The sequence below is a fragment of the Lagopus leucura genome, unplaced genomic scaffold (assembly GCF_019238085.1).
Source record: "Lagopus leucura isolate 7727_CA_CO unplaced genomic scaffold, USGS_WTPT01 Super-Scaffold_100001, whole genome shotgun sequence".
NCBI classification, from domain to species: domain Eukaryota; kingdom Metazoa; phylum Chordata; class Aves; order Galliformes; family Phasianidae; genus Lagopus; species Lagopus leucura.
In genome coordinates this window covers 48315918-48338101 of record NW_024962262.1, presented here as the reverse complement: position 1 = coordinate 48338101, position 22184 = coordinate 48315918, and the positions used below count along the sequence as shown (strand labels likewise).

Below are 22184 nucleotides of genomic sequence, written 5' to 3'. Positions count from 1 at the left end.
AAAAAATTCTCATTTTAGGCTGATAAGAAGATTTCTTGTTCTGGCTGGGTTTGGACATGACTATTTTGGTTAAAGCACTGAGTCAAAAATTCACGACTTGAAAAGCTGTACTGAAGATGCCACAATCTGAAACATAGATGGTTCTGTAGCAAAGGTTTACTTCAGAACTACTATAATGTCATTGAGAAAGGTCTCCAAACAGATTTATTTTTTTCTGGATACAAATTCGATAGGTACTTTAACAGCTCAACCTCTGAAAAATTTCAGGTGAAACTAAAAGGTCCCATACAATTGAAAGAATAGGTTAGCCTCTTGTTAATGAATTGTTGTCATGGAAACCATTTTACTTTCTTCAACTCCAAGGTGAGAAAACTGCTCACAGGTAGTCCATCATCACTGCTAGCAAAGGCTGAGAATAAAAACTGTATTATCCCCAGAAAAGCAGTCAAGAATGTCTGCATTCCACAGCAAGAACACTAAGATCTCAGAAGAATGAACGCAAAATTGTCCATACATTTATGATCCTCAATGGAGTTTTGCAGCTGGGATAACCAAGAAAATTCTTGGACTGGCATAGATGACCTCCAGAAGTCCCTTCCTAAACCATTCTGTGATTCTTCATTCATCTATCAGTGTCTCCTGTTCAAGCTCTTTAGTTCATCTCAGAACCTGTTTTTTGCTCTTCTTTGACATGCTGGCATGAGTCTCCCAGAAGAAAGGATTCCAGAGCTTACAGGCTCGACTGATGCCACCTTATTCACAACCTCAATTATTTTTTTTTAAACTTCCAAAAATGAAATATTTTCAAAGACCACAATTTGCAAAGATTAGTTTTGCAAATAGCAGTTCAAATGCAGCTCAGGATGATCTGGAGAGTATTCAAAGGAGTCTTCAATTAGAAACGTGGAAGAAAGAGCCCTACTTAGTAGCTGTATTCAGAAGAAAATAGAGAAAGACGTGACTGCTCAGAGATCAGTCATAAAAGTTATTTGAAAATCATACTGCTTTTTGTTTGGCATTTCACTTACAGGAGATTATTTTGTGCAGTTTTAACAATTGAATATGTGTGTTTGTTTTGGTTTTTTTTTTTAAAAAAAAAAAACAGCTATTTTCCATTCAAAATGGGGAAAGGCATATTTTTGAGTGTTTCTAATACAAAATTCACCTTCTTAATTGTTTACCAAAAAAGTCTTACACTTCAAAAAAACTCCTTAGAAAGATTAAGTTTGACTTAGTTTTACTGAAATCAAGGATCTGGTTCTGCTTCCACAATCCACATGCTGTTATAAAACATATAAAAATTCAGATATGACCTGAATTCACAAACCAAATACAACAATTTTAAATTGTACATATGTATACATGCTGTAAATATTTTGCTTAGCTGTATATCACATCCTGTTCCAATATATCTTGTGTATTCGTAATTATTTAAACAAATGCTGTTCAGTTCTTTCTTTGAGTACTGTTTTAAAAAGTAGCTTTTATCATTACTTAAAATGAGCTGCAATGTGTTCATTGAACTAATAGCATTCATAAGAATTAATTTAGAGAAACTTGATACAAAATGGATTTCCCTTAAAGGGAATAGCAACTACGTTTTTATAATACAGGATTCATCATGGATTTTGCACCTTCAGAATTCTTTACATCTATCAAAATTGGATTTTAATTACTGAATTCCAATGCTTTTTAAAAGGTCTTTAGAGTAGACTTGTAAAACATGGAAATGCACAAACCTACGTTTGTAGGTTTTGTGCACCTGCACATTATTCCAAATGACTTTATGGACCTAAAATACAGTACCCCAGTGAATTAATATGAATGAGAAGTGACTGTGACCTTCAAGAAATTGCTGAGCACCCGATGGCTGCACACTGCCATCAACTGGTATCCGTGAAAGAAAAATACATAGCTCTAAAACTTAAAGAGTACAGTCTGCATGAAATAGTATTGAGTTTTTTGTTCTTCCTGGTAGATGAATGAATATTACGCTAAACATTTAGTTCATTTCAGCCATCTACGAGGAGCACTAGACAATGCAATTATGAAACGTATGGGAGTGAGTAAAAAAGAAAAAAAAATCCTTTTAAAAGCAGTACCAGGGTTTATTTTTGCTTTGAAACAACATAAAAGCTTTACCTCATCAAATACTTTCGAAAGTACATGCTTGTCCAGAACTGGGATGTATTTAGTGCCATGAGGGACAGCTGTAGGAGCTAAGGCATCCATGATGGTGAGCCGCCTAGCAACGAGGCCGTGAGTCTTTAACCAAAGGGCTGAAGAGATATCTAGAGAACTAGAAACAAGAGACTATATGACAAAGGTAGAAGTGCACCTGAGAAGTTTGAATTCTCTGGAGAAAAATATAAAATACAAATTTTGTGACGTGGCTACATATGCAAACACATACCTTTTAGATGTCCTTCTCACAGTTTTCTGCATTTCCGTATCTGAAACAAAACATTTGCATTGCATTATTTTACAGTATTTGAGCACATGAAAGCATACATCCACATGCTAACTGAGGAATAATCTAATTTACCTATTCGAGCCTACTTGTAGTGTCATAAGGAATACACAGTAACATCTATTTCAGTTACTAAATTAATCAATGAAAATAATGTTTCCTCTGTTCCTCAGTATTTGATCAGTAGTAATAGCGTTACTATATGCCTCATGTATTTTAATTAATTAATGAGAAATCCTATAAAGTAGATGGTGAATAATTTAATTTTAAAAGAGGATTTGGAATTTAGTGTTTGTTTATTTCCTGTAACTCAAAAGAAAGACTGATGTTACAGTCTATTCTGCAGTTCAAGATGTAATACAAAGTACTATCACCAAAGAAACGAGCAGGAAAAGATAGTTTAATATATACTGCTATGAAAATCTGTACGTGTATCTGAAGTACTAAAAAAAAGGCTGAAAATGAAACAGTGAAATGTAAAAAGTCAAACATCTTTAAATATTATAGGTAAGGTTTTAGAACAGCTTACAAGATCAATCATAAAGTTCAGAGCTCCATGAATCACGCAGAGGAATGAAGACTATCTGAATATATACACAAGCCTGCATATTTAAGGGATTGGAAGTACTTTTCTATATAATCACCATTCCCAGAGACATGCTTTTTGCCCAAATGTATTAACACAAGATCAAACTCCTTCTATATTGGTATCAAACTGTCACTACTGGTTGTTCTAGCCCCATATATAGTACTAAATGAAGAATTACTGTATCACAACAATATATTAATGTGCCATGACAAGAGACTCTCAAGAACTATTTACCCCATTGATAAGAAGTCACTGTGATCTCTTACCAGCAATCTAACACGCAGTGCCATTACAGCTGACACATACTGTGGACATAACTAAGCTACTGTAAACCTGCTTTGGCATTGATAGGAGTATGGCTGCAATTGTAAGGATCTTGTTACAATATCCTCTTGTGTGTCCAGCTCTGGTTCTTCTGCTGAGCTTTGGTTCTTCTCACTGTGGGTATACACAGTGTTTTCTCGAAAGAGGCACTATTCATTCCAAACATATCAGGAGAAATGTTATCAGCTGCCCTACCCAGAGCTTCCTGTTGTGAAAACCTGCCCTTCAAAACAGTTGTGCACTTCACACTCTTGCTGACAGAAAAGCTCTTTTTTTCAGGAGATCCTTTTCCCTCTGGGCTTTCTTCCCTTGATTTCTCTCCGTGGCTCAGGATTCGCAGCAGACTTGTCTTTGTTTGCTCTGCAGGTATTGAAAGGGAAAGAAAGGAACAGCAAGCTTGTTTGTCAAATACATGCTGGGGATTTTTGAGTTCCTTGTTGGTATCCAGTCCCAATTTTTAAAGAACTACACAAGACCTCAAACACAACATTGCTTCAGTGCTAGTTTGTACTTTCCCAAGGATGAATTTTCTTCACATCAACCAGGAAAACCTAATTCAGAATGGCTTACAAAAATTACATCAAAGAAAAAGTGTTACAAGTGTAATAAGCAAAAACATTACTGCAAGTAATGTTGTTCACCAGTGAAACATCAACCAGCTTCTTATTCTCACCAATGATGTGTTTACTTGGTATGAGAAGAATTAAGGGTTTAATACATTAAAGAACTGCTTACAGTGATTTCAAAATGTTCCGTCAACATTGTTTAATCTTTCATTGCGGAGAATACGATGAAACATAAATAAACAGACATTTGTCTGAGTTAAGTGAGTAAGCACTTAAAAGGAACTTAGGAGGGAGGTCAGACTGCGACAGGACAAGGGGGAATGGCTTAATCTAAAAGAAGGGAGATTTTGATTAGGTATTAGGAGGAAATTCTTCATCCAAAGAGCGGTGAGGCGCTGGCACAGCTGCCCAGAGAAGCTGTGGTGCCCCATCCCTGCAGGCGCTCAAGGCCAGGTTGGATGGGGCTCTGGGCAGCCTGAGCTGGTGGGGGGCAGCCCTGCCTATGGCAGGGGTTGGGGCTGGGCAGGCTGTGAGGTCCCTTCCAACCCAAACCATTCTGTGATTCTATGATTCTATGAGTGAGAAGCAGAAATTACGAAAAGTTAGCTAGAATTTCAGAAAGATGGCTATTTAAAGGCTTTATCTGTTTCTCCAGCAAGGGATGGTTTCTTCTATTATAAACAACTATTGTCAAATTAGTGAATTAATTCTACAAAAACTACAGTTTATTTTAGTCATACCTGCAAATAATGCTTTCTTCCTTCGGACAGAACTCTCACCATTGGCTTGCCAGACATATCCAGTACGCCGACGTGGGCCCAGCACTGGCTCTTGCGAAGCACAGCACAGCCTGCTGCAAAGGTTAGTACTCAACTCTTCCACATGTTCAGTCACTGATGACAAAGTACGTGTTGGCTTCCGATTACTGACAAAAAGAAGAAACAAGCAGTAAATCATTCCAAGCATATGATACCACTGGTTTAGAAAACATTAAGGTGAAGACTTCAAAAAGTATAAACAGACATTTCAGATGTTTCCAAGAGCGCAAAATATTTTCTCTGTTATCCTAGTCTGCATTTCAAAGGGGAGCTCAAAACAGGTTAAAATATTGTTAGTTTTTTGAACTATTTAGAAATTGTTCTTGAGTCTATTTAAAAGATCTTTGTTAGCTTTACCCTCACGCATAATTTCAATAAGGTCAGAGTGTTCTGTAGTAGCCACTTTGAATTCTGGGGGAAAGAGCAGACTTACTGTCAGCAGTGACAGTAACTGACATGTATAAATATGTCAGTAAATGTATGTGCATATAAATACACACACACATCCCAGCAGTAGTAAAAAGTAAAGAATGGAAATTCTAAAACATCTACATTTTCATACTGAGAGCCTACCTTACCTTCTATACATATTAAATCATTACATAGGACACTCCACTTTGGATTTACTTTACTAATCTTTTAATAACATCATTTTAGCACACTGCTTTTAACAGATTCCTGTCTTAAAAATCTGATTACATACTTTTTGTCTTTGTACTGTTACTGCACAGATGAATGAGGTACCAGGCAATCTCTTCCCTCCTTTTTATTAATGCTGCTCTCCTATAGAGATTATAATTAACTTTATGTTTGAATCCAAGTCTGTCTTTGCTCCCCAGATGGAAATCATCATAGTCAGCCACGCTGAAAACTTTGCCACAGTGGCCTAGGAGTCTGACTCCAATACACCGTAGAAGAACCTCTGTTTGAAATGTCATTCTTGGCACCATAAGGTGTTCAACAAGGTCTTTGATGCTGAACAGCAAACTATTTTCAGTGAGAAGACCTTTATCTCTTGATAAAAAGCAGAGATAACATACAGAAATGCAACATAAGATCAAAAATACGACAAAGTAAGCTGAATTTTACCCATCATGATTGACAACAAAGCTCTCCTTTAAACAAATACATTTGTACATAATTTCTGTTTCAGTTAGCGCATTCCACTGAGTGACATTCTAGTCATAAAGCACCAAGTCAACCCATGGACAATAATTTTTATCAGTTGCCTAGGCTGAAGGGAACATCTTTACCAGAAACAATAAAATATTTTCATCTATTTGTATCAATTATTCCATTCCACTATATCAGTTATTCCATATTCTCTTCAAGTTGGATTCAATGATCTTGAAGAATCCCTTCCAACTCAGAATGATCTGTGATCCTATAATTTGAAACTACCTACTATTTTATTACCATTTCAGGAATTACAGTATTAATACATATTTCCAAATTTTTCTTTTCCATTAGTGTAACTGTTCCTTAAAAAAAAAAAAGCACAATCTTTTTCTTTAAAGAGGACAGTATCAGAGGTTACTTAAGACAATGGCAAAGGAGAAACTTAGCATATAGTTCCTATCTCCTGTTAGCATCATGGCAGTATTAAGACATACTTATTCTCTGTCTTATTTTCTTCTTTACAAAGGTCCATCATCAGACATTCAGCATGAAAAGTCTTTATTTTCTCTAGGTCTTTTTCTCCCTGTTGAATCTCTTGTTTTAACAGGCGTATATCTTCACACTGTCAAAGAGAAAATCGAATGTTTTATTACAAATACTTCCAAACAGGTTTCATTACTGAACTGAACTGAAACTATGTAAGCTTTGATAATAATTTTGAGTAATCATGAAATTACAGAATCACAGAATGGCCTGGGTTGAAAAGGACCACAATGATCATCCAGTTTCAACCCCCCTGCTATGTGCAGGGTCACAACCAGCAGACCAGGCTGCCCAGAGCCACATCCAGCCTGGCCTTCAGTGCCTGCAGGGATGGGGCATCCACAGCCTCCTTGGGCAACCTGTTCCAGTGCGTCACCATCCTCCGTGTGAAAAACTTCCTCCTAATATCTAACCTGAACCTCCTCTTTCTCAGTTTAAAACCATTCCCTATTTTCCTATCACTATCCACCCTCATAAACAGCCATTCCCCTCCTGTTTATTCCTTCAAGTACTGGAAGGCCACAATAAGGTCTCCCCAGAGCCTTCTCTTCTCCAAGCTAAACAATCCCAGTTTTCTCAACCTTTCCTCACAGGAGAGGTGCTCCAGCCCTCTGATCATCTTAGAGGCCCTCCTCTGTACCCGTTCCAAGAGCTCCATGCCTTTCTTGTGCTGAGGGCCTCAGGCCTGGATGCAGTACTTCCAACTCCATTCAGCATTTTTTTGGGTAGCCTTCCCATTTCCCAAACCAAAGTTTGTTTTGTTCACTTCCTGTTAGCATAAAGTCTGTAGCAGAACAAGAGCAAGAAAAGTGTGTAATAACTGATGTCACTCTTTAGATCACAGTCATATCACATCCTCTCCTGAAAAGTGCAAATGAAGAACTTCTTGAAGAAAATATCGTAAGTGAGCTGACCAGGAATCATTTGGACTGCAGGAGGTAACAGGAAGGAAATTCCAAAGACGATGCCTGTACAGCTCCCACAGGGCCAAAAGGCCTGACACAGACGACACAGTCTCTAGCTTTCATCTTTCCAGCACACAGTGTAACACAGTCCACAACAGCAGCATCACCAGAATTGGCCAGTGCAGTCTCTGCTATCTTCCAAGACCTGGAGTATTTTCACATCTTCCTTCTTTTAATTACTGCCTGCAAAGTTCTGAATTGCCTACTAGTCTCTTGTTTTCATGGTTCCACTTCCATAATTTCTAAAATTTGGAGCTAATTAAGGGAGTTTTAAATTTAGATATAAAAAGAATATGCTTTAAATGGGTGTATTGTCTTGTCCATTCAGAAATTTTCTAGCGGGAATTGTTAGATTGAATTCATTAGTTACACTTGATAGGCCACTGCTATCCTGGGAATTTTATTCATTATAAGTTTCTCCCAAGTGGCTATTTTTGTAGAGCAAACGCTCAGCAAAACTGAACTCTACAATCTCTCATTTCCTTGGATGACAGAAAACATGGTTTCATTTTAAACAGAAACTTATTTCCGAGACAGTGCTTAATTTGGTCTGTGTGTTTGGGGGTTTTTTTTGGCTTTGTTCTCCTGGTGTATTGCTGTGGAATTGTGATATGTATCCTGTGGTTTCTTCAACAGCATGAAGAGGCCTACAGCCCGCCCTGATAATGTTCAATCTCATCTGATCTCAGAAGCTAAGCTGGGTCAGGGCTGGTTGGTTGGCATCAGGTACTTGGGGTACCTGATGGTACCTGAGGTACTCCTGAGAATAGCAGGTGCTGTATGTTTATTATTTTAGGAGGGCCACTAAGATGATCAAAGGGCTGGGGCACCTTTCCTATGAGGAAAAGTTGAGGGAACTGGGATTGTTTAGCTTGCAGAAGAGAAGGCTCTGGGGAGACCTCATTGTGGCCTTCCAGTACTTGAAGGGAACATATAAACAGGAGGGGGAACAGCAGGTTGCCCAAGGAGGCTGTGGATGCCCCATCCCTGGAGGCATTCAAGGCCAGGCTGGATGTGGCTCTGGGCAGCCTGGTCTGCTGGTTGGTGACCCTGCACATAGCAGGGGGGTTAAACTAGATGATCATTGTGGTCCTTTTCAACCCAGGTCATTCTGTGATTGTATGAAGAGTCAAGCATTTTAAATACTCACATCACTAGACGTTGCAGCACCTAGATCAGTTGAATAAACATTGTAATAATGAAACCGTCCACCTGTTCTAGTAGAGAGTTCATACAAAAATTTATTAGCTTCTGTATCATCACAGTTGAAGGATACAGTATGAATGGGAATTTTAGGGTGATGCTGGACTTGAGCCAAAATTGTTTGAGAGGGCTGAAAAACAAACAAAAAAGTATGAAACAGATGGCATCTAAAAGTGAATTTAACATAATAAGGAGAATTTGTATAAATTTAATCAGCAATGCTGTTGCTTAGACGCTGATAAGTATGGGTGGTTAAAAATATGCATTTTGCATGGATTGATTGTTTCATAATTTTATGAAATAAGCTAATTTAAATCCGAAATTGAAACACTGACAGTGCGTTAGGGCACAGGATACTCTAATTGAACAAAAATTAAATTATAATCAGTACATTTTGTTTCTTAAGTCCAAAAGTAAATTATTAAAGCAAAGGAAAGTAAGCTACTACATTGGTGTTTATTATCACTATATGTATATCACTGGATAAAAATGTCTGATATTTTGGTTAAGCTGATGTATTTCAATGACAAGTTGATTCAATAGCAGAAAACAGAGATGGAGAAATAAGGAAAGCTTGTGTTCCTCTTCCAATAAAGATATAAAAATTATGTGAGAAAGTATAAGATCATGTATGGACAATGCTGAAGGATCACCAGATTCTTCAAGAAAGAAGTTACTGACTCATTCTCTAACTTCTGATAATATTATGGCTCTTCAAACACTGTCATAAATCTTGATAGATTTGGCTTTTTCATGAGATTTCCAATATATTTGCTTGCTGAACTTTAATAATGAAAGTAATCTTGGTCATTTTGCACTTTCCCTCTAAAAAAAATGTCATAAAATCCACTATTAAATAGATTTTAAAAGTATTAATTAATTATTGTTTTCAGAAAAATACTTAATGCAGAATCTAGGTGTATGTTAAGCCTAATTACTCATTAATAAAATATGAATATATGCTCCTAGCTTGCAGAAGTGCCTAACAATGCAGATTTTTTTCAGTTACAAATCGGTTTTAATGTGTGACAGCCAATAACAATCAACCTGCCTGCAGAAAATACCAAAACTTAAACATGAAGTTAAAAACAACACTCTAAGATATATATTAAAGTATCTCATCTGCTAATTTAAATCAAGTTAATGTTTTGATGTTCAAATCGCTTTGAAGACCTCCCTCCTGGGCCATCTTCCTTTTATCAAGAAAAGCAGAGCAAGAAGAAATGTGATCTTTTAATACTTTTCTATCAAGGTATTATTTCTGCAATATGCTTCAGTAATTAATTTTATATGCCTTGCAGCCCAGTTGTTTATCTGAATAAAGTCAGGACTTTGCTTCATATCTGCCTTTTAAACAAAGGTAGCTTTTCATTAGTAAAAATTTTTGAAATAATGCTTTCTGTGTGCTGGGTAGTTTTAATATTTAATTGCAACCATATAATAGAACCAACATTGTTCTTTTTTTTTATTTTTGATTCCTGGGAGATTTGCCCTACACAGGTTTTAATACAAATCCTAAGTTTAGATGTCAAGATCCAATCTTCATGTTTAGTCAATAACCATATCCTTAAGACAGCTAGTTAGAAAGGTCTACGTTATCATGCATCAAAGACTGGACCTTGGGAGGAGAGCTCTAACCAAAGCCCTTCTCAAACAGCACATATCTCAAATGCAATTTTGAAATATTATGACAACCTCCAAGAGACTCTGCTCTGCAGGTGTGACATTCATCTCACACAGTTTGCGTCAGTTTTCTGACAGTACCAGTGTAGCACCACACCACTGCATTTTCTGTTTTCCCATTTCAAAATTACCTGGTCAGGTCTCCCATCAGTCAAGAGATAAATAGCTTGAGTGTCAGTATCAGCAAAAGCAACCTGGAGAGCTCTGAGTGTATTTGTGGAACTTCCAACCTAACAACCAAAAAGAAACAGACAAAGAAGCAGTTATAAATTCTAACTCTCTGTTCTTAAATTCATGATGACAGTGTACCGATTCAAGGGGTATTCTGGAACTGAAATTAGCAATAACATGGTAAAAATGCTTACTTTATCAAAGTAAGTATCAACATAGTATAATTGGCACCAAATTGGTATTCCATAACTATGCAAAAATATGAAATGCTGAGTAACAGCAATATGAACTATAGGAGGAAATGTAATAACTAAAAATACAGGGTAAAGCAATAATGAGATACCTAAAATGTTTATGTTTGAGTAATTTGTCATTCTCTTATGCAGAGTTCATGATCTCTTTTTTCTTTTTAGAGAAAATGCAACTCTACATTTACAGAAATGCATTTCACAGCTTAAAGGAACCAAAAAACTACAACTCATCTCTTCAGATTTCTACTTTTCAAACACTGAATGTACAAGCATTCCAAATTTAAGGGAAAATTAAGGTTTTGTCAGAGTGGAAAACCGTTCCACCGAATCATAGTCTTATTCTTTTAAAGCAAAATCCCTAAAAGAGAGTTTTGTGCTAACGTAACACTGAGCATCAGTCTTGACAGCAGTGAGGACTGTAGTTGTGTAAGTGAGAAGAGATCCAGGATCCACGAATTTGATGCGTTACAGAAGATAAAAATAAATTACTAATGTCATGCATGTTAAATTATGTTAAGAAGTTAAATTATTTCTTCAGTCCTATTAATTGTGTTAAAATTACTCCCAGTTCATCCCTCTAGCAAACAGTTTTACTTGAATGGGCAGAGAAGGTAAAGCAGACAAAATGAAATAGGAGGTACATTCTGGAGGTTACTCAATGTCTACATGAAAACATACATCCCAGGTGAAATGACAGCTCAGATGCTTTATCATCCTTTTTACTAATCCATAGAAAAATCTTAACAGCACCTACCTACATGGAATACTTAGTCTGAATCATTTTCTTTGTGTTAAACATACCTAATATTCCCAATATTTTAGCAAGCATTATAAAATTCAAGACACACAATACCTGTAATTATGTATAAATTGCCCATCCTGGCTAATGTTAGATGGCTTGGAACTTATTTGCAGCGTAACTACTACTATTATATCACGGGAAAGAAAGGTGGATGCTGATGATACAAAAGAAAAGACTATGTACATTATGATAAAAGCTGTTAGGTTTCTTAGTAACTACTCTTACAAATACACACTGTGTATATCGGTGTTTTAAAAACGTTGATGTGCTTCAATTGTGTTTATAAACACCGTCCAGATTTTAAATATTATTAATTTCAAAGAGATTTTTAAGTTTTTAAATTTAACAGTTAGTCTCTGTTAATAGCTCAGCTTCTTCATTCAACATGCTGGGACCAAATTGTATAAAACATGATCAAAGGATCTGCTCTGGTTAATATTCCAGAGTGATATTCTGTTCATTTGGCTTCCCTGTCAGGACAGCTATCTGACCTTTTTAAAGATTGTACTGCTTTAAACAGACTAAAAGGTCAGCAGCAGATGCCATTCACCCTGAATCATTCCCCTCTTGTATTATTCCCCGTGCTTTTCAGATGTCTACATCTGAACACTTAAAAAGAAATTTATAACCAACAATTCACAAATTTGGCCAGCAGCAGTGAAAAAGGCCATTCCCAAATGTATATAAAAGATGATATCAAATTACACTAGTTCAAAGTCTTATGAAACCTGCACGATGCAGTGCTGTGGTATTTGGCTTCAACAGAGCCAACTTTTTAATTCTGAAGATAGGCAGTATAATTAAGTTTACCAGGTTTAGCTATAAGTATTCAGCAACTCCACAGAGAGACCACACCAATACTTTCTCCTCTCCGTGCATTTGTCTACTCACACTTTCTGAGAATACAAGCTTATTTTTACTTGCTTTGTAGTCTCAGAGTTTCTATGTATCTTCCTCAATTCCCTCATCCTCAGGAACTCCATAATTAAGTCTGAGGAAGGGCTGTATATTGTGTAAACACAAGTGCTGCGTGTTAGAAAACTTAACATTGGATATATTTGTACTTCCACCTGACTGATTCGCAGTCCTCTGCTGGAAACATTGCTGTCAGCATTTGACACATTATGTGCTCCTGGTGCTGCTGACAGATGCAGTCGGCCTGGTGCCTGACTGGGGCTGAGTACAAGCATTTCAGCTCTATTTCAGGGAAAATTCCTCAGCTTTTGACCAATGTCAGAAAAAGAGTATTGGGCAGACAGAGAGATGTTTGGTCTAAATTTCTTTGCTCTCATGTTCCTCTGCTCAAAGTCAGCTGTCTGTCTTTGCACCAAAAGGGACTAAACATGCTCCTGCAGATTACGAGCACAGCTGGCAGTTTCCTGTATCAGCTCTGAGCTGTGAGTCTGTCAGTTCCAGCCCTCATAGAGGCAGCATGCCCACAGCAGGAGTGACAAGTTTAGAACCAGGATCTGAGCACTGTCATCGTTCATGAAGAAATCAAATTGGCTGGTGTTGTAGCTATTAAATGCAGTAGGCTGTAAGTGGAATTAATATAATCTTAAAAACAAGCCCACAGTTAAAGGATAATACCTTTATTAGATAATAGCTTGTACTCGGATCTACTGAAGTCTATTTATCATCTGTAAATTCTCAGCTTATTCACATAAAATACCTTGTGAATCCAAAATTACCCCAACCTTATGGAAGACACAAATATAACTTTGTACAAACATGCTGCATGGTAATTAGCTTCCATGTTACCTCAAGCCCTTTTATCCAAAGCCAAGCATCTTGCAAATTCTCCTCATTAACTTCAGCAAGTTTCTCTTGCCACGCTACTGCTTGGGAACTAAATTTCACAAAATTAAATCTCTTTTTGTGTCTCAATTGTTCCTGCAAGAGATAAAATCTAAGTTTTACTCAGTGTTGAAAGAAAGAAGACTTGTATCTTGAAATACTGATCAGCAAGACCTCTTTTAACTCATATATAGCTGACTGTATCATTACAATAAAGTATGGTAATACTTAGCTGTGGCATATAGACACAAAGAGACAGACAGACAATAGATGATTTCTGCCTGCAATTACGAAGATAACTTGAACTTCTACATTCAAGTCTCCATTTACTCATATTTATCAACTATTTGAACAGCAAATGCCTAAGAGGGAAAGAGAGGGCAAGGAAAATAGGTATGAACATCGGAATAAGGAAAATATTATGACAGCTTAACAAAGTAAAATGAGATCAGAATCAAAACAAGACATCATTTTGAGGAGGAGAACAAGAATCAAATGCAGAGTCTGGCAAGGGGAATGAGGACAGCAAGAGAGAATTAAGAATTTGCTGAAGCTGCTTTTGGACAGAAGTTACAAGGAGTGAAGGTTGTGCAAACTAGTACGAAATTCCTGAGTCTGGGATCTGTGACTCCTTATAATTACCTTTTCTGTACAGTTGCCTGTGAAACCTTCTGGCACAGCGTCTCATCACTTTCTAGGTTAATCTGAGGACTACATCATACTGCATCCTGTTACTTACTCTTAGTTCAAAACTTCTGTGTTACAGTTCTAATTTTCTAGCTCTACTAATGATTGCTATCAGTGTTATACTGAGAGAATTTTTATTTTTAAATTTTAATTCTAAATTCTTATCACGTCAAGAGTCAGTCATGTTTTAGCAGTTTCTCTCAACTATTAATGTAAACTCAAAAGACATCACTGTAGATTTCTAAAACACCCCACGCTTCAGTACACACTGCTTCTAAGCTGTAAGTTCTGAATGACTGCGTAAGATGCAAGCAAGCTCAAAATGCTCTGTGCTCTGTATTTGCAGAGTAGAAAATACATACACAAATCACAGCATGCCAGTGGAGTTGGAAGACACTGCTTAAAAATGAAAATGAAAATTCCAGAAGGTCTTTCATTACATTGTTTTGCTGGGTGTTTTTTTGTTTGTTTGTTTGTTTGTTTTTTTAATATTATTATTGTTTTTGTTTTTTGGGGAGGGAGATTTTTAATATTTTCCTCCAGATTTCTTTCAAACATTTGTACAGATGGACAAGAAAAAGAATTAAAAAAAAAAACAGAAATTAAAAATATTTTTTGAATACCAATTCCAAAACAACAAAAATGAAAAATAGGGTAACAACCACCCAGAAAAGGTCAGCCTACTCTAAAGGGTTCCTCAGTCTTCAGAATCATCACTTCATCAAACCTGTATGAGCTGAAATATTTTCTCCTTCACTAGTGGCAGCTTGTCCTTCATAGACTGGGATGTATCAATAAGAATATAGACATCATCTTCAAACACATTCCCAAAGAGACCTCTGCTTCCTTGTTGAAGCCACTTAATCCTGAGCAAGGAAAAAAGACAACAAAACATGGTATGTAAGATACTGGGAGAACTGTGTATTATCACTGCTGTGCTTTCTATTCCTGTTCCCTACGCACTGTTACCTTTTCATGAGGAATATATTGACTGTGAGGCGCCAATAACCTGCTGCTATGTAATAATGCAAGACAAATTTGTTTTCTAATTTCAGTAGGAATTTGGAGACAAACAGAACACACAACAGACAAAAAAAAAAAAAACAAAAAAAACAACTTTATATGGACAATTATCCAGTAGTTTGAGCTAGCAAATCCCATGAGAAAGTATTTATAACTATTGCCCCTTTAACTTCTCCAGCTTGAACTCAAGAAATCATTTAAGCATATGCTAATACACCTCCCTTTTCAGAAAACCACTTGAGAACCTATTCTGCAAGGAACTCAACCACTTTGAAGAGTCTTAATGTAACACAGATGCCTCAATGCCTTGTTGACCTGAGGCCTTAAACACAGACTTCATTTTACATTTTAAACAGGATTTAAGCACGCCTGCCAGTTAAATGCGTGCAAGCATGCGGTTGTATACAAGAGCACTTCCTCAGTAATGGCTGCAACAGGTCCAAATCTAATTTCCCCTGAGAGTCATAAGCTACTTGACTACTCTGAAACACAGGCATTTTAGCAGATGGAATGTAATGGCCCTGGGAAAAATACTGCTCATCTCCCACAGAGATTTAAAAAAATGGTATCACAGAAACTTAAAGGAACCTATTACATTCATTGCTGACAGGTATAATACCATTTGTCATTTCCCCAAAGTGTTTGATGAAGTCTACCAAGATGTTTGAACAATAACACAAACCATGCTGAACAACAAACCCATAATCTTGGCTTGGATTTCAAAAATGTAAGCACACCAAAGTGCTTAACCTCAGATTTTCTGTTCACAGTATGTTAACATTATCCCAAATATAGCAAGTTGAAGAAAAATTAAAATGGGCAACAAAACCCTGTTTGATCCTGCTAAATATATTCATGCTATTATATTTTGACAGAGAAGTGGCAGTAAAACAAAAGTTCACATCCTGTTTTAATCAGTAAGTCATCTCGTTGTCCTGATATTCTAAACACGGTTGCAATGTTTGGTGATACTTTTGGATCTCCAGCATCCATTTTGAACATTTTGATCTCTTCTTTATGTAGATATAAAAAGCTAGGAGTTATATAACATATAATGGAGATACCCACGTTGAAATTAGACAAACTTCCTTGCCAGATAATACAGAAATGGGTCACAGTTCAATTGAACTTCACCTGGGGCATCTTCAGGACAGATCAATCAGACCTGCTAATTGCTTTCTTATTATTTCTATTTATTTATTTATTTATTTATCTAGTAGCTTTCCTACACAACCTCAGAGTGTATCTTGTACAGCAATCTATGGAGCTAGCTTGGGCACCCAAATCCTGAGTAGAGTTGTTACTTAATAACTAGCTCATGTTCTAGGCTGTTCAATTCAACATGAAGTTGCAGAAGAGGCATTATTAGTATGGGCACAGGCCAATCTGTGCTACTTGGTGCCAGAGGTATCACAGGGGATTCCTAGGCATGTAGAATGAATGATTCTGGAAGTTCTCTGCCTTGTTCATACCATAAGTTCCATTGCTTTTTCAACTTCCAGTAGCATTTCTACAGTGCACTGACTGACTTTGGTCTTTGTGTCACAGAAAGAGAATAAAAGACACAGCTTATCAATTTTCTTACATGGCTACTAAGAAATCTTACACACAAGTGAATTTTGTGGCTTAATATTGCTACTGGCAGTTTACCAGCTACATCAGTTTATTATGACAGTGAATGTCAAAATTTTAACACCAGTGTAAAATAACACAAAATGTTTATGTGACAGAACACAAACCTTCCTTCCACTTGTCTGAGGGCAGTCCTCATTTTCTCTTCATACTGCTTATACTTTTCTGTAGTAACATATACATGAACTACAGATCCATCTTTCCAGAAGGTATGTACAAACTTGTCACAGTATTTAGCATGAATTACCTTCCTCTTTGTCTCCTAAAGCCAAGAAAAACAGGTTTCATGTTCCAAGGCACATTTTTTTTGCTGGGTCCTACAATATTTAGTAAACAGACTTCAAAGGTGCATGCTGATTACAAATCAACAAGTGCAGAAATGGACACAGTAGTGTGGTCACAGAATTTACTTCTAGCACAAGTCAACAGAAACTAGTTTTACTCCAGTAGCTTGCGAGAACAGGAGCTTACTGAACAGTGTGAAGGTAAAGCTCAAGAAAAACAAATAGAAAAAGAAAAGAATTCAAATTCATTTAAAGATCCGCAAGCTCTTGAGCAGCTGGTACTAATGTTTTTTTTTAAGGAAATATGAAGATGATGAACAAACTTTACCCAAAGCATTGCTCAAGCCAGCCCTCGTTCTTCCTTGCAACTTGTTTGTGGACCAGGAAAAATCATTTTCAAATAGACCTTTGAAACAATTTATGCCCATCTTTGTCTCATTCCACTAATAAACTGACTTTAGCAAGAAAAATAAAACAAACAAACAAAAAAACTCATAACAAGAGATCATACATTTTATCATAAATTCAGACATTCCAAGTTTTAAAACAAAAAATTAACAGTTCACAGGTTGTGAGGGAAAAATCAATGCTACTCACAGCATCTGTTTGTGAAGATTCATCCTCTGGTTTAGTTTTGATGCCAACAATTCCATCTGCATGGCGAAATGTACAATCAGCAAGTGCATCATACACTGTGAGCTTCTGAGCTTTCAAGCCGTACTTCTGCAACCACTCCTCAGAAGTCAAAAATGTGTCAAATTTATGCTCTTCTAATGCGTGATCAGCTTCGGTTCCTAACAAAGAAAATTCAAGAAAAAACTGTCACATATAGTAAGCAGGGTACATTTGAGATATGCTGTTTTCAATAGGCGATGATACTGCAGTCAAAACTGTCAAACTCATGGCTTATATCTCCTAAATTCTTTGTTAGGCACCTGAACAGGTGCAATCTTGTACATGACCATCAACACATAGTTTTGAAATCAACAAAAATGATGACGCCACTGATTCAGCAGACTAGGTAATCATTTCTGATTTTCACAGCAAAACTGATTTGAAGAACTTTGAAAAATAATTTAAATCAATTCTGAGTAAAATACAGAATTAAATAATAATAAAAGCCCAGATATTCCTCACTCTTAAAATACAGAATTATAAACTGTGTAAGAAGATATAAATGTCCCTAAGAATGCCTAGCATATTATCAGCTGTAATTATCAGTTTCCATTTTTTTCCCCAAAAACTGACTGTGCACTGGAATTTTCTGTGTCACCGATTTGCCCAAGGATGATTGTTAGATTAATGGAGGAGAAAAACAAAGAGAATAGTTAACTAGAAGAATTTGGATGTTTGTCAAAAGATGAAGGAAAATACATTTTGTCACATAGACAATTTTCCACACTTGGTCTGCTCAGAAGTTCTCACATCTTCAAGATTCGGAGCAGATATTTTGACTTTGTCAGTCACCTATAGCAGAACGGTGCCCCTCTGCCATCCATATCAGCTAAATTTTGTCAAGTTTAAAACTGATATGATCAGCAGAGACCTGTTAAGGTTTGGCAGCTGAATTCCCTGAAGATTACACATTGCTCTGAACTTGTTCCGTTTGCACTGACTGCTCTGGAGTTAGTGGATATTTCTGACTCATCTTTACTACCTACTTTGTTGTTTATAGTATTTGGTTTTTGTCTTTCTTATCAAGCAATTCTTTGCAATAAATCCCTTTATAACTGGCACAGAACTATCAGGAGACAGAGAGCATAGAATATAAATAGCTACAGAATCAACACATAGAAGGAATATTCATATGAAAGTTGACTTAATTGTCGAATGACAAAAACACCATAAAAGATTCAGCATAAGATATCAAACTTCAAGGAGAATCATTCAAGAAGATGAAATAATGGAAGATACAATTGAAAATACAGTTAAGAACATAGACTAACATTGCCATTGTCCTTTTTCAGCAAAGGTCATTTAAAGGCAAATTACACAGTCTCTGGATGTTACCTTGTGTTTCTCCATAATACTGCCTTTTCATAGGCTGAGTATTGTAGGCAACATATCACTTGTGTATCGCCTTAATATTTTCTCTAGTTTATATTCTAGTTTATTCTATTATTTATTACTGATATTGAATTAAATAGGATATTTTTTGTTTGACCTGTCATGACTGTTCTCATGCTTACATTTTTCGTGTTGTAGAAATTTTCTAAGGATCACCTAAAGTTTGGGAATTGCACATCTCTGTACACAGGTAATAAGATAATAGAACCATGGAATCATAGAAAGGCTTAGGTTGGAGAGAACTTTAAAGATCCCCTAGCCTACCATGGGCAGAGCTGCCACACACCAGCTCAGGATGCCCAGGGCCCCATCTTGAATGCATCCAGAGATGGGGCACCTACAGTGTTTCTGGGCAACACGTGCCAGCACCTCACCACCCTCCGAGTAAAAAATTTTCTCCTAACATCGAACCTAAATCTTCCCTCTTTTAGTTTAAAGCCATTCCCTCTGTCCTGTCATGGTCAAAGAGTGTGAAAAATCAGTATCTCCCCTGAATATAAGCTTCTTCTAAGCACTGTAAGGCTGCAATGAGATTTCCCCAGAGACTTCTCTTCTCCAAGCTAAACAGGCCCAACTCTCTCAACCTGTCTTCACAGGAGAGGTGCTCCATCCCTTTGGTCATCTTTGTGGCCCTCCTCTGGAACTAATTCAGCAGCTCCACACCCTTTCATATTGAGGGCCCCAGGTTTGGACACAGTACTCCAGAGTACAAGGGCAGAGTAGAGGGGGAAGAGCACCTCCCTCTCCCTGCTGTTTTGATGCAGCCCAGGATACTGTTGGCCTTCTGGTCTGCTGGCTCACACGCAGCTTCTCATCTGCAAGGATCCCCAAGTCCTTCTCAATAGGGCTGCTCTCAACAAGTACTTGCCTCATCAGTAATCACATCCGGGATTGCTTTGACCCAACTACAACACCTTGAATTTAGTCTTATTAAACCTCATTAAATTCACGTTCTTCTGGATGGCAACCCTGCTTCTACTGTATTAACTGTACCACTCATCTTAGTTCCATCAGCAAACTTGCTGAGAGTGAACTCAATCACACTGTTCATATTGTTGAAAAAGATGTTGAAGAACACCAGCCTCAAGACTGGCTTCCACCTAGACATAGAGCTGTTGACCATCATCCTCTGGCTATGACCATTCAACCAATTCCTTATCCGTCTATTAGTCCAGTCTTCAAAACAGTATCTTTCCAGTGTAGAGAAAGGCCTTATACAAATCCAGGTAGATTATATTAGATGCCCTTCTTTTGTCCACTGACACCATCACTCCATCATAGAAGGCCACCAGATTGGTCAGGCGTGATCTGCCCTTGGTGAAACCATGCTGGCTGTCTCAGATCACGTCTTCTTCTTTCATGTGCTTTGACATCTCTTCCAGGAGGATCCACTGCATAATCTTCCTGGCTTAGAGGTGAGGCTCACCAGCCTGTAGTTCTCAGGGTCTTCCTTTCTCCCTTTCTCGAACACGTGAGTGGTATTTTCCTTTTTCCAGTCACTGGGAAAGACACCTGACAGACACAACTTTACAAATGTGATGGAGAAGAGCTTGGCAATCACCTCAGCCAGCCCCTTCAGAATCCTGGGACACAAGTCATCTGACCCCATTGACTTGTACGTATTTAGCCTCATGAGGTAATTTAGGACTTGCTGCACTCATAGACTTGGAGGGATTTTGCTCCCCCATCCATCATGAAGAAGTTCACAGACACCAGAGGTGTGAGAAGCCTGACTGGACATGAAGACAGAGAACTCATCAAACAATTCAGCCTTCTCCACGTCTGAGGAGGCCAGCTCTCCCTTTTTCATTTCAGAGTGGGAAGACGATAAAGGACTCTGCATCACTAGCTTGATAAAATACAACTAAACCAAGTAATTAATGAGTGGATGTTATAGTAGGGTGAACTTTTTTTATATATACATTAATTTCAGTGATGTAGGCAGTATCAGCATTTACTTTATTTAGATGCAGCTAGTGACAACCATATAGAGATCCTGAGCCTGTAGACAAACAGACATAAACAGATATTAATTTAAACAAAATACTACAGAGATCAGACAGCACCAATGCAGGTGACAGGGCAGAGCCTGTTCATGTGGAAACATTTGCTTTCTCATTGCTTGTCATTCTTAACACAGCAAGGCCAGCAAGTGTCACAAATGCATTCACACCATTTTAAGAAGAACACAGACATTTTCCTTCTTTCACATGCTTCATATAAAAAGTCATATCTCAGTTCAGGCAACTAGTGCATTAGCAGGATATTCAGCAGAAAAGTTGTCTCTCTTTCTCTTTTTCCTTTCCTGCGGAACACTGCAATCTATAATAAACTGTTCTGCAGCTGAACATTTAAAAAAGGGATCAAGATGACAAAAACAGGAAGAAATGCAGACAAGCAGAGATTGCAGTTATTTAGATCAATGGGCAACAGTCATATTGAACAATGCTGAAGAACCGCCAAAACAAATTACACTTATTTCATTTCTTCTAATTCTGTTTATGAAGTGATTATGCATGAAGGTATGTACTATAAGAATATTAAAGGAGTATAGTCAAACACACAAAAGTAAACACTGAAATTAGGGCTGCCTTTATAGCTTTATTGTGGTCCTTTTGTTCATACACATTATGATAGAAGAGTTTAACTTCATAAGGAAAGCCTTGCAGAAGATGCTATTATCAGTACAAAGAAGTGTACTGTGCCTTCACAGAAGAATTTATGCAGAGTAAGTCCTGCAGAGTTCTGATGCTGTCAGATGTTCAAACCCAGTTCAGGCAGAGAAAGCTCCCAGATTCTAATCTTCACCATCACAACCTCAGCACACCAAGAGCTCAGGAGACCGATCATCCAGTTGCACAAATTGTTCCTCAATAGTAGCCCAGAGAAAGGTGCCTGACCCCAGCCTCCACCCAGTCCAAGTAAAAGCAATTACACTGCACAAACAATATTGGAGCTACTCAGAATCACTGATGAGATGTGATAATTCAGCCTGAACTTTATATCAACTTACTAAAAAATACTACCAGACATGAAGTAAATATTCTAAAGCCACGGGCTAATGCAGAAGATGGTAATCGCTGATGGCTACAACTCTGATCTAGACAAACCAGTCACTCAGTTACAATTCAACACTGAAGCTTTCCAGCCTTTCAGTGTTATAAAATTGCCAGGGAATCATTGAATCATA

General features: G+C 37.3%; 1 protein-coding gene across 1 annotated transcript in view; it reads right to left on the bottom strand.

The window, feature by feature from the left end:
- The window catches only part of VWA3B (von Willebrand factor A domain containing 3B), a 68979-nt gene that overhangs the window by 22348 nt on the left and 24447 nt on the right, over positions 1–22184 (bottom strand). Inside the window, exons 10-20 of the mRNA XM_042868396.1 lie at positions 17525–17721; positions 16751–16905; positions 14716–14854; positions 13266–13397; positions 10412–10510; positions 8545–8727; positions 6381–6508; positions 4690–4874; positions 3579–3743; positions 2414–2453; positions 2143–2299 (exon numbers count right to left, since the gene is read on the bottom strand). Of these exons, the coding sequence (XP_042724330.1) occupies positions 2143–2299; positions 2414–2453; positions 3579–3743; positions 4690–4874; positions 6381–6508; positions 8545–8727; positions 10412–10510; positions 13266–13397; positions 14716–14854; positions 16751–16905; positions 17525–17721 (1580 nt within the window). The remainder of the gene's footprint in view (positions 1–2142; positions 2300–2413; positions 2454–3578; positions 3744–4689; positions 4875–6380; positions 6509–8544; positions 8728–10411; positions 10511–13265; positions 13398–14715; positions 14855–16750; positions 16906–17524; positions 17722–22184) is intronic.